Source organism: Trichoplax adhaerens, genomic scaffold, assembly GCF_000150275.1.
Source record: "Trichoplax adhaerens TRIADscaffold_8 genomic scaffold, whole genome shotgun sequence".
Lineage (NCBI taxonomy): Eukaryota > Metazoa > Placozoa > Uniplacotomia > Trichoplacea > Trichoplacidae > Trichoplax > Trichoplax adhaerens.
In genome coordinates, this window is record NW_002060950.1 from 2,905,389 (window position 1) to 2,919,754 (window position 14,366).

Below are 14,366 nucleotides of genomic sequence, written 5' to 3' on the forward strand. Positions count from 1 at the left end.
GTTTATCATTCCCCAATAACTTGTCCAGTTGAAGAAGAACAGTGAAGATGCGAGCCACCAATTTAGCCAGGTAATGGCGGAGCGCAAAACGGAAGAGTTACAACACGCTAACACTAGTGACTGACTAATCGATTCATTTATGGCCGGCCGGACGGTAGGACAGCAGTCCACGATAGTAGTGGACTCTGCTGCCCAAGCGTATAGTGTACAGTATGGCGGTACCGACGCCATTCAGGTGTGAACAAGGCCAGTGCAAAATCTATGTCATTTTACAATAACTTTTTACACAAGCAAGAGATGACAAATCATTTGGCAACCGTGAGTTGCCAAATGAAACAAATGGGTCTCTAATAACTCACCATATTTTGGATATCGTGTACAAGAAACTTGAATGAATTTCCATAGCGATACAAGCAAGTTTCCAGGCATTTTCAACCTTCTATTTCTGTTTGGTCATCATGGCTTTGTCTAATTCTAGCCATACGGTATATGGCCCGTTTATTATAATACATCTTAGAAATGCTGACGGAGGCACTATGTTGGCGTACAGACGCCAATCAGGTATGAACAAGGACAGTGCATAATCCATGTCATATTACAAGGACTTATTAGACAAACAAGGGGTGACAAGCCATTTGACAAGCGTGAGTTGTGCAAGAAACAAATGGGTCTCTCTCTACATCTCACCATATTTTGGATATCGGGTACAAGAAACTTGAATGAATTTCCATGGTGATACAAGCAAGTTTCCAGGCATTTTCAACCTTCTATTTCTGTTTGGTCATCATGACTTTGTCTAATTCTAGCCATACGGTATATGGCCGTTTATTATAATACGTCTTAGAAATGCTGACCCAAGCACTTTGTTGGCGTACAGACGCCAATCAGGTGTGAACAAGGACCGTGCATAATTGATGTCATATTACAAGGACTTATTAGACAAACAAGGGGTGACAAACTATTTGGCAACCGTGAGTTGTCCAAGAAACAAATGGGTCTCTAACACCTCACCATATTTTGGATATCGTGTACAAGAAACTTGAATGAATTTCAATCGAGACACAAGCAAGTTTTCATGCATTTTCGACCTTCTATTTCTGTTTGGTCATCATGACTTTGTCTAATCCTAACCATACAGTGCATGACCGTTTATTTATTATTATAATACATCTTAGAAATGCTGACGGAAGCACTATGTTGACGGACAGACGCCAACTTGGTATGAATAAGCCGAGTGCGTAGTCGATGTCATCTTACAACCACTTGTTAGACAGACAAGGGGTGACAAATCATTTGGCAACCCTAGTTGTTAAAGAAAGAAATGGCTCTCCAACTCACTGGATATCGTGTACAAGGGATTTGAATGAATTTCAATCCAGACACAAGCAAGTTTTCATGCATTTTCAACCTTCTATTTCCGCTTGGTCATCATGACTTTGTCTAACCCTAACCACACATGGCTATTTATTTACTGTTAAATGAGCACATTATCGTAAACCGTCAGCAAAGCGACGGGAGCTTGCACTAGTACATCTTAAAAATGATGACGGAAGCACTTTTGTTGGAGGACGCCAATTAGGGATGAACAAGTCGAGTGCAAAATCAATGTCATCTTACAACAACTCGTTAGACAAACAAGCAGTGACAAATGATTTGGCAGCCCTAGTCGTCAAAGAAAGAAATGGGTCTTCAACTCACTGGATATCGTGTATCCTTCCGTCGCTTTTTACCCGAAATTCCGCCTTGTCTAGACTAGCAACAGTATGGAAATGGCGAGATTTCGGGTAAAAAGAGGGACGGCGACGAAGGAGGGAAAGTTGCCTAGTTCCTAGCGTCGATTAGTCCAGTAGAATACCCAGCGCGCGTTACTTGAACTCTACTGTACTGTACTGTACACACGTTTTTCTTCATACTGTACCTCAAGGGTGCTCTAGTCTGAAGACTATAAAGTTGGAGGGATAGTCTGTGAAAGGATTGATTCTAGTCAGAAGACAAAAATAGAGTTATGAACTGAAATAAAATATCAGTACTGTACCCGTACATATTGTACAGTATGGTGGTCAGGGACGAAAAGAAAGAAAGATGGATATGCCAGCGCAACCTTTCTGCTTTTCTTCCTAGATGCGTGTAACGGACAGACAACTTCCCAGAAGCGCTACACTACTGATCTAGAGAATGGAATCCATCCCTGATATACAGTACTGTACAGTAGGACTGAGTACAGTACACTTGCGAACTACTGTACGTTTTAGATAAATCAACGCTAATGTTTTGCGACATTTTGTGAACGAAATTCATCAAAATTGTTATGTGTGGAAAGAAGAAGCTCTCATAAACATGCCTGTATAATTTATTTTTGTGAAATAAATGATTTCAATTCGTTTTTTCACGATTTATGGTGTACCGTTATTCTTGTAAAAATCGCCATTGTACAGTACTGTATTGTATTGTAACTGTAGCATTTCTAGCAGTCTATCCAACAATACAGTACGCATACTCGTACTTCAAATCAAGGGGGGAATTGCATAATATCCAAAGGTATTTCCTTCATTTTCCCTTAAATTATTCAATAAATTCAATCAAAACTTCAATAATGAATTGATTAATCGAGCACTTGCAAGGCAGTGGATGCAAATAATATGCAAGGCTTGTATAGAACATCCAATATTCTCCATCCAAGGAGTTTCTCAACGGTTGCTATGCTATCGAATACAAGACAAACGCTAGTGGCAATTACTTCTATTCGAGTTCGAAATTTCAAAGTACTGCATTGGGATCAGGGATGACCACAAATTGTCGCGGACCTTCACGGTAAATAGGAATAGGAAAGCACAGAGTTGGCATTGGCAATAGAGCGCAAAGATAAAAAAAAAAATTTAAAATAAAAGTAGCCATGTGATGGAGGTGCGGGAAGAGGAAAGGGGGGGGGGATAAAGGAAAATACAATTGGAACATCTCAAGTAAACTAAATAAATGGACGGAAATAGCAACAGTAACCATCATGTAACAAACAGACATCTTAGCTTACTGTAGACATTCCTATCTTTTGCAGGATACAGCAAATGGAACCTGCATCATTATCGATGAAAGGATGGTGTTAGCGATAACGATAGCTTCCGAATTTCTGTATGCTCTCAGACTACTGAAGCGAAATTCATCAACGATACGAAATACGCGCACGTTAGGGATTGGATGCAATATAGAATGGACACCATGCTAATTGCATACTTTGCTAGATATTACAAAAGAGCGGCGTGTAATACTACTTCTGGAGTACAGGAGTCATTATTTTGCAATTTTTGATTCCATTAAAGGTGTCCTAAATCTTACGTACGCATCGATGTTGTTACATGGACATCAGCAAATCATTGTTGAGCTTGATATGGCTATATCACTATCCAGTATAGCATCATTCAACCCTTGTCAGATTGGTACTATGTGTAAGCGCATAGTCTTCAAATATCATGAATGATTAATTATAGTAGAAACTGAGTCAATGTAGCCAAAATAAGTCGTTAATTCACTGTGAATGACCGTCAAAATTGCCTAGTTAGAGCTAAGCATCTTTGATAACAATTTTTGATATTGCTTGCTTCAAAATAGTGGCTGTGAGAAATAGTAAATCAAACTTAAATGCGCCTTACGGCACTACTCAGTTAGTGTGACCTCTCTCATTATGATTTCTACGCTATCTTCGAGCTTGCCACCGATTTTTTTCTCTAACTAGACTGGGCCAGCTGAGTTGTCTTTAGATTTCGGAGTGAATAACAAGGAAGTTGCAAAGTATGGCTGGTCAGTGCCGAGGACTACGAGACCTAACTAGGTGTATCCAGTAGTCCATGCCAGTACTCACTGTTATGTCTTTCATGGTTCATCCTGCTCAAGAGTAAATTTAAAAATACTTCGAGTCTACAACATAATGCAAATATAATATTTATTATACTAACCATCAGTAGAATGGAATCAATGTAGTGCATAGTACAAAATGTTAGATAAAAAGGAAAGTAAGCAATGACAATTACAAAAATGCGGCTTAGGCACTAGCTTTTATACTATCGGACGAAGTTATAAACACATATTCGTTACCGACAATATACTTACCATAGCTATAATAAAACTACGATCATTGGTAATGTCATACTGATCTGGAAAGAAGTGGCTCTTACTGTATAGGAAGCATTTAAACATCACAGATGGTACGTACGTTTAGCGCCATGATGGATTAGAATTAATAATTATGCTTTGCGTGATTGTCTCTATTCGAAACTGCCTCAAGCAAAATTTTGACAGATTTTACTATTGGAAATACCTACAGGTGCTAGTATTGTTATTCATAGTACATCCTTATCCGCTAGATCATTGCAGGCAATTTAGGCTTTATTATCAAGTCATTATGGAATGATGGTATAATGAAATATATCTTACAAATATACGCGTATTCTGTGACTGTAATGATAGGCATACAGTAGAATAACTGGCTAAATTGATTGCTAAAACTTCTATCCATACTACATAAATCTACTAGAGGTTGAATAGAGCCAAGATTGATAAGTCACAATTTACAATAATATACTTGTGCATATAATTGAAGCAATATATTTGTAAAATCCAGCTGCATACATTTGTTATTCGATTGTATGACATTATTGATACATCGAATGATACTCGGATCATTGTCATACCCTTAATATTACGATTTTCTTAATACTTATTAAATTGGTTATACAAGTGCAATTAGAAATTTATTATCAACCATGTGCTGTGTTCTATTTTCAAAGACCATACACAGTACATCCAATTTTGTTAAATTTTATTCGTAATAAAGTGATTCAGCATTTTTATTTCTAATAATACATCATTCATTTCAATCCAAAAGGACGTCTCTTGCCCTAGCTCTACTTCTAGCTGGCTGTAATAGAATCTTTATAAGGGATATTCTTGGCTCAGCGATAAACATAAATCAACTTGAATACACTATGTATTCTGGGTAAGCAGCGTTATCGTGAAATACCACAAAAACAGAGTCATTATTTTCGTTACGAACTGAATGGAGATTTATAGTCTGGCTGCCTTGTATGGTACCTAAATTGGGTTGACTTCTTTCGGCTGGTTCTCCGAAAATACCTGTCAAAACGCGTGCTATTATAATCACTGGACCATATACTTTAGCTACTTCAGCACTTTGGGTAAAATAAGTTCCAATACCCAGTGCTGCACCTGATTAGAAAGAAAAATTCCGTCAGCATAAATTATGTTATTGCTATGAGATCGAATCGATATCAGCTATGTTTGTCTATTATGTACCATTAGATTTTCCTGAATAATCTCTGTTAAATCCTGCTTGGCAAATTCTATCGATAAAATTAAGCTGGGTACCATGAAATAATTGCCTTTCTACAATCGTCCCTGGCTGATATTCATCAACTATTTTAGCTACATCCATCTTCATTAATTGATAGCGTTGATATAAATTCCAATTTTGTACTCGTTCCACTTGTGTTACTTCGATATTACTATTTCCTAGTAGACTATAAATTTCTGCTAATTCTATTGCAGTGGTTATTTCTACTCGATTCTTTCTTCCGTCTTGGATCTCATTAATATTGTCGTATTCCCAGTCGCCAGGTACACTTATGCAGTCTACTTATAGTAGTTGGCAGAAAAAAGAAAGAATATATTTTTTGAATATGATAACATTTACATGTATCGCATAATTGCACAGAATTTATAGTAAAATAAATTGAATTTATACCTGGATAATTTTTTCTAATTACATATGTACGATTGCTATTTTGCAATGTCAGATTCATCTGTTCAAAATTAACCACCTTGAGTTCACCACCTATACAAGCCGTTTGACAAAACTTCTTGTCTTTTTGATAAAGTTGGTAATATTTTTCAATTTCGTAATTTAATTTTTCGTCAAATGGATAATAAGAATGACCTATTTTCATCTGCCATGGTGCTATTTCATACGTAAATTGTTGCAATGTATGACTAGCTTTCTCTTGTAAATTGCGTTGTATTTTTTGATAGAGATCTATTATCGTACAACAAACATCTTCACTAATGCCATATATGGTAATAAATGAATATTCTTGGCTAGATTCTTTAATTAAGACGGTGCCATATTTATTCCACATATTTAATTTCAAGCTGATCCAACTGTGATCTTCTAAATTTGTAAGGTGTTCAACATCTGTCAGTGTTTTGCATGCCAACGATGGCATCAGTTTATACATTTTCGATTTTATCCGTCGGATAGTTTCACGATCTTTTGCTGCAATTGCAATATCAATATCTAATGGCTTACAACAATAATCTTGAAAAATGATCCATTTATAATATGAAGTAGAGCTACAATTAATCATTCGATTTCGTATCCATCTTGTCATTTCCAGGCATCGATACCAGTTAATCATGACAAATTCAAGGCGTTGCAGGTTCTTCGTTAAATGCTGTTGTTGCACAAATTCTTCAATTTTACTTATTAGTAAGCCAATATTCTTCTCATCTGTTTCATTTCCAAGAAATGGGATTGCTAAAGAGCTTACTTTAGCTCTGTTAACGTAATTTAACAAAGCATCAAAGTTTTCCAGCATTCCATATGGGCATGCCTTAATTACGATTGGGTCTTGAGAACAAATACTAACTCCATGCAGTCCTTGAGGCAACGACTGATTACTATTGCAATCAGATCCATGAAATTGGAAATTAACTGCGTAGCCATCTAGATGACTTGCACAAATTTCTATTAAAGATAATAAAGCTTTTGCATGGGAATGTTGGATTGATCCCTTGTAAATATCAAGAATTAATATCTGCTGATCTTTAATACAACATCTTGCGGAATAAAGTAGAGTCAATTTACCACCATTTCCTTCGTTCCGGATAGCTTTTGATTTTATTGCGTTATTAATAAGATCTATTTCTGATTTTACATTAAGTAAAGCTTGCCTAAAGGCAGTATGATGATCGTTTAATGAGACAGTAACATAAATAGTCTTTAAACTAGTTTTAAGCGAATTTTGAAGGGCAAATTCCTTAGCAGCATCGATCATTCCTCGAGCAACCTCCTGGATATGGAGGCCCACATTCCCAGCTCCAATTGGAGGTATCGCAATAGATGTCATTAAATTGTCGTGAGCTATTTTGATACACTGATTAATTTTGTCAATAAGCCACTTAAATAGAAGAGAAAGAAAATAATAAATGAGCCAACTCTGAAATTTGTACGACTCAGTAAGCAAAGTGATAAATCATTATTTATAATAGAATAGTATTTAGTTACTATTATATCTACCGGTAATTTTCTGTTTGAGCTTAGAAATGGAATATGATAAACTGCCTTGCTTTGAAAATAACTACCATCCGTTATACCAATCTTGTCTAGTGTTAATTCTGCTAGATTTGTATCGCAGTCATTTTGGTAGGCTTGGCCACCTGCGCGATATAATAATTTTGCAAGTTTCCCTACACTGTAAGATCCGAGCTCTATAGAGTTTATAATGACATCTGCCTATAATTGGATATTTAGTTTAGCAATCCTGTAGTGGTATAAGAGTTATTATTGACTTTACTATATGTAAATATTAGCTTCATCTTAAAAGCAACTAACTTTAATCTTTTCCAGGGCTCCGCGAACGATTTTAATAGTGATTTCGTTAATTTTGATTTCATCAAGGGTGTTTCCCAATTTCGATTCAGCAGCCTTTTCTAATCTAGTTATCAAAAAGTTATCATGGCAATATTTGATAGTGATGTTGATGCAGTTCAACGAACAAGGCTGGTAATGATTAATAATTCTAATTGTAAATTTAAAAATCCTATTTCTAGTAGCAGCAGATTTGACTTGAATTCATGCTGTAATTACCTATTTTGGATTTTGAATAGTTCATGCTTTATGGATATCCTAGATGTTAATAAAATGAATTTGATGCACATGAAGCCGATATTTACTACTTATCTGATAAATTAGTCATTTAAGTGTTGCTCCAACATTAGCTTGTAATTTAACATCAAACTAAAAAATCAGTCTAGAGAATAAATTGGCGTAGTAGACTACCAGAATTTCGACGTAGAGAAATTAAAAAGGGTATATTTTGAATCAGACGGATTCAATTAATCTAAAAATTTTGAAATGTACTTGACATTCATATTTGGTTATTATACATTGGTAAATAAACTAATTAATGTGATGTATAGCTAAGAATAGAAATTGTATAGGAGATCTTATTGCAGAGTAATTTGGTATTCTGAGATAGATAAAGATACACCAGATTTATAGACGATGAAAACGGTGTCAGATAATATTTTGCTAGCCTTTAGAACTAGTTAATATTTAGGAAGCCTCTTTTATTGCATTAAAATTATAACTTACGAATGTAGAGATTGGATATCGCTTTTAATTCGGATTGTACACTGGAATTCTTTTTGAAGTGATTCGATAAATATTTTTCTCCTAGCTCTATTTTGGAGATATCTACTCAAGCTTGAAAATCTGCTAATATTCCAGTGTTCTTCGGTAGTAATATCATTGAAAAGTTTAGAAATCTTCTCCTTGACTATTCCTTGATGGCATATTGGGCAATGAATTGTGACTTGCATTTTGCCATAGGCTTCACTATCAATCAGTTGATTTTCAGCTTGGGGATTAAATTCAATACCCGAATCACAATGATATTGCTCTAATAATTTCTTGAACCTTTTCTCTATATATGATTGCACATAATTCATCTTTAACGCTGTTAATTCTAGCGTGATAACCGTTTTTATATTGTGATATCTATTTATTCGCTCAGTAAACTTCATTAGAACCTGATATACGTCATAGTCTTTTCCAGTAACTGTAATCATACATGATTGAAAGTTATTGTCTACTTTCATTTTTGAATAAACATTTTTGCATTCAGATATTCCATTAGTCATTTCCTTCTCGAAGACTTGTAAATCTCGTGGTAGATACAGGTTTTGATCTCGTACTGTTAGCGATTTGGTAATAAAGACAGTGGATAAATATCTGATAGCTGTGATATACTCTTCCTTATCAACGGCGCTAATGAGAATGGATTCATTAGATAGGATAATACTGGCCTTGATATTCATGCTTTGGAAATCCTGATTAATCTGATCCCTTTCGCGTTGATGACTAGCCAAAAAAGTCATGATGGAATCGGACAGGATTTCGCGATCTTGTAAATAAGTTCAAAAATGCACCTTATATCTTTCATACCGTAAATTGTTTGTCATTTCCCTAACTAAAGCTACAGTCAAATCGATTCGCTTAGCGACTTACTTTGTAATTGTATCTGGGAGAAACTGAAGTTGCACTTGGCTTTACTTGCATCCTCTACTTCATTCTTTCGCTCGGATTGATTTATCGATATTGTCCACTTTGGATCTTTCTTAACTTGGTTAGCCGGAATGCACCCAAATTCAAGATAATCATCTTTCGAGATGTAACTATTAAATAAATCTGTATTACATGTATTAGTATGGGCAATATTTGCTTTTAGTAGATGCGAATATTTCCCTGATCTCAAGAATTTTTTGGCTGTAAAGAAAATTTAAGCCTTATACTTCTTCGAAATATATTAGCAATATGTGATAGCCATCAACAAAATTTCCCCTTACCTGATGATGGTATAGGAAGATTAAACCAAATATGTTTCCCTTCTAGTGGCATAGGCAAAATTCTTTATATACAAAATATCGATTCAAGTATAAAGGTTTTACTTAAAATCAACGGGACGCTTTGTAACCTGATCAAAAACCCAAAACAAATAATTTTCCTGATATTTACTCCATCAATGCATTGGTAAACTCATTTCTTAGAAAATAAACTGATACTATCGAATCTTCTATTAATACTATAATTGTAAGTAGCCATTTATCCGTAAGATACGCTCACTGGAAGGAGAGATATTGCTGTCGATAGTTAATCAGCTATTACTGAATAATACTGACTTATTTTCTCCGAGAGTACTATTAACTATCGTAGAATAACCTTAACATTTATTGATAAAATACAGAAGTAGTATTATAATACTTTCTCCTGTTGGAGAAAAAATAATAAAAGTCCATATCAGAATTTGCTACCTTCCTCCTAAGGTAGACTGATTCTAGCTACAGCAGTTACTTTCTCTAAAGCTAACCAAGACTTTCTTGGGATGAAAATGATAAGGTAATTTGTCAATAGAGATACCTGTGAAAATATTCTAGGCCAGCCTTTCCGATTGATTGCCTCTCAACTCATCATAACTTTGTTTATTACACATTTTATACCTTCGAAATTTGTGTCTGGTGGTGTTACAAATTATTTTCTCTCTACCACCTTAGGCCGGCGACGCCAAAAATCAGGACATGTTATGATCTATAGATAAATTAATTCCCTGGTGCAAATGTAATTTATTTAATTAATATAAGGGAAAGTGATCCATAATTTTTTCCACTGACGTTTTATGTATCCTTGCAATATATAACATGTACATTTCCACTTGGCATATTTGGTCTATGCTAACTCAGCTAACATTCTCCGTAATTGACATTTCGGATACTTTACTGCACCACTTTAATTAAATAAATAGTGTCCCATCTAATTGATGATGTTAACAGAGTTAATCTTTTCAATCCTACCCATAGCCACATTGATCAGTTGTGTGGATATAAACTCTCAATTTAGATGCAAAGTATGATAATGGTACTAGTATGATCGATTGAGAAGTATTCAGCAAATTAATTTATGAGATAAGCATGAAATAATATTGTGCTTAGTTGTAAAGGACGGTAGAATATTGACTTTTATATTATTTTTAGCTCATGAAAAGTATAGTAGAGAATATAAGGTATCTGGTATCCATCTCCAGTAATAGGAGATTATGATATAGATAAATCAAAAGCTTTCTGAATAATTACAAGTAGTTGTAATGTCGCTAATTTCAACAGATTTTGGATTTTAGTTTATAACATTACATAAATAGGTCTGATACTGTAGTAACTATATAGTGCATCTCGATGGGTTAGTTTAGTTAAATTAATAAATTCTTGTATTTGTATATATGTTAATACAATAGCTATTATATAATTTTCGATTGGAAATGACTGTAGATAGGTTGACCATTAAGAGTTGGAATGTTCCTTCATGAAAGGGACAATTTATGCACAGGATATAGCTGATAGTGACCAATACAGAAGTTTGATAACTAGAATAGGATAGCGCGGATCAATAAAGCGGAATGGATGAATCGTACAATATTCGATGGCAAATACAACACGAACTGAGATGAAGTTGGTGGTAAGCTGCCTGCAAAGCAATTTAATTTCAGTAATTTATAGGCAATAATGCCATCGAAATCAGCGACTTGCTATTATATCAACATCTCTATCCATTGCCCAAGCAGCATTAGGTATGTTAGATTGAATATACTTATTTCATTAGTACATAGTGGAGTAAGTTTCTTAAATAAAGGAACATTAACTAATAGTTTTCTAATTCCGAAATTCAGTATAGAAAGAATGCAGTTTTAGTAGTGCACTTTGTATACAGAATTATGGGTGCCGTATAAGGTAATTATGTAATCTATTTTAAAGCCAGATCCCTATGCCCTCTGTATCATATTTTTGTTGTTTTTAAAGTTAGTAAGGGATCTTTTGTTGTCTACCATCACTAGTTTTAGTTTGATAAAGACATTTTAACATCCACAAATAATATGGATGTTCTAGCAGCTCTTCAATGCCAAAATATGTCAAAAATTAAGGGAAAAAATATTATCAAGTATACGAATTGCCGTTTATTTCTCTAGTTCATAACTTAGTATCGTTTAATAACGACATTTTTAGCATCCATGAACGGAATATGAATGTTCTAACAGCTCTTCAATACGAAAATATGTCAAAGATTAACGGCAAATAATTATCAAGCATATTACCGGTTATTTCGCTATTTCATAACGGATTAATAATAAATGGGTCTACGGATCTTCTTCTATCCAGGTCATAAGATTTGCACCTACATCAACAGGAAGAAAATAGATGCCAATAAATCTTCATATGCTGACATAAGCGAAAATTTATTTGCCATTTTTTCGTCGACCTGGCCATCAAGTGTTTGTCATATACATCTTGCAGTTTAGTTGCTAGAATTTGTTATATTACACGTAGTTATACCAGGGTTACTAATTACTTAATTTTATGATTTTAATCTAGCATATTTTTAATCACCGAAATATCGAATAAATAAGTGACTGTGGGTATTCGCTATGGAGAAGGAATATTGCTAGTATAATTAGATGGTATATCTACAGTCATATATGCTAGCCTGTCAAGGCTAATTTTATACGGATATGGAAGTAATTATTAGTGGGTAGAAGTAGTCATATCAAATTTAGACTATAGAAATATCCTTAGTTGATCAAATTCATCCAATATTTATTATGGCTATTCATATTTGGCCATCTTCCTGGATGGAGAATATAGTACTGGATAGCCCACTTCTTAAAGGTTGCCAAATTTTATTAGTGAAATTTCAATATGAAGCATTTTCGCTACTATTGTTGCCCTTAGTAGCCAAGGGAGGTACTCTGTTCGAAATTTTGATAATGTGAAATACGACTTGTAAAATAGAGAGAAACATGAGCCAAACTAAAGGAAACATCAAGGTAGGAGAGACAGATTGTTGCTAGCTCAAATATATCCTATAGCATTCGCTCTCTAAGAAACCTAATAGCACATTGCACTGATCTTAAAATATAGAAAATGCACAAGAACCCGAAAGGTTGGCCACCTTCGCCTAACTTTAGGTAGCAAAGAATTGAACAGATTACTTAAGAAATGCAATTATTCATGTGCCAGCTACAGAATTGTAATTTTGATGTTAGCTTCATCTGGATAGTCTTTCTATTTTCTTGCTGAACATCTGTTTTAATTTGCTCAGCATAAAATGACTGTAGCTTGATATGTTTAAGGATGGTAAGTCTTATGAAATTTTAGAAGAAGAGAAATAAGGCTTATAAGGCTTTATTTACACACCGTTAATGATGACAGATCTTTCTGATGGACAAATAAAATTTTGAAAGAAAGACAAACCTTGGATTCTCGCCCAATATTTTGTTGAAAAAGAATCAATGTATGAAGGCGTTTATTTCTATAAAGGATCGTTATAGTACTTTTAGTTTTAATCTTTTCCATGATTAATAATCAAATATTTTGAATTTTGCATGCAATTTGCTAGATACTGTATGTTCATAGTTTGTAATTCTGACCAAAGTAATTCCATTCGTTTAATATCCTATAAAATCAATCGAATACAACATTTTAAAGGATTTCATTTTTTATCTCAGGAGAAATTTGTCAGTGTCCATTTATACTCTTAACTTAATACAATTTGGAATTGATAATGCGCTGGATCAATTTCGAAATATGGACTACGACTAGGCAAGCATATCCAGCAGAGTACTGTAGGATACCCGTCAAGCTTGTAGAACGTACGTATAGTCTGAATTATTTACACTAAATTAATGATATCCATTTTATAACCTACCAAACTAACGGAATTACTGACTTTTAAAGCATTAACTTTTAACATTGACATAGAGGAGAGTGTGTTTTATCAGCATACCATTTGCTCTCCTTGTTCAAAGAGATTTCGGTGATGAACTAGACTAATTTCAAACAAGAGGAGAAATGAATCGTTCAGTCTAATAAAACATAAATAAAAAAGATATACTGGACTGATATTAAAATCAAAGATTTAGGAAGATCAGACCATCCAATTGAAGTTTTAATGATAATCGACAGAATGGTGTGCTGGCTTGATTCCAAATAGGAAGATTGCCTTGGTTTAAGATTGGATAGAAAATGAACAAAATGATGATGGATTGGGTCGATTTTATTATACTGTTATAAGAAGATATGCAAGAGTCAGAAACCTCAATTCTAGATCGAATAAAAATGACAAGATTTCCGAAGAGAATGCCTTTAATTAAGAATTCTTGAATGGCTGTGAGGTTTGAGTTTTGCACTTCGCTTACTTTAATCTATTCTTCATTTCAAGTGGAACAAAATATGAACAGTTAGCTGAAAAAATAGATGATCGTAAAATTATAGTCGTCTTGCATTCAACTTTGATCTGTGGCTCAACGAAATGGTCTAATATTCTGGAGTTCTTGATTGAGTTTGCTTCCTGTAGGATCCCGAATTAATCAAAGTCTGCACCCCGGTAGTTAATTTTACCTGATCAGATTAACCTTTGTGAGTAAAGAAAGAGTTTTATTCATATTTATTACTTTCAGTTGTATATAGAATCATTTTAAAATAGAGAATAATTTAAAAGCGTGGCAACATGCATGGCTTTCTATGAAACTTCGACA

General features: G+C 34.3%; 1 protein-coding gene across 1 annotated transcript; it reads right to left on the minus strand.

The window, feature by feature from the left end:
* Nucleotides 1-4,960: 4,960 nt before the first annotated feature.
* Nucleotides 4,961-9,165, minus strand: TRIADDRAFT_58758 (uncharacterized protein; the record flags this gene model as incomplete). The annotated part of the gene is made up of 7 exons (XM_002114811.1): nt 4,961-5,217; nt 5,305-5,640; nt 5,753-7,184; nt 7,304-7,519; nt 7,619-7,721; nt 7,874-7,912; nt 8,381-9,165. The coding sequence occupies 7 exons, from the start codon at nt 9,163-9,165 to the stop codon at nt 4,961-4,963; spliced, it is 3,168 nt and encodes a 1,055-aa protein (XP_002114847.1).
* Nucleotides 9,166-14,366: the final 5,201 nt, after the last annotated feature.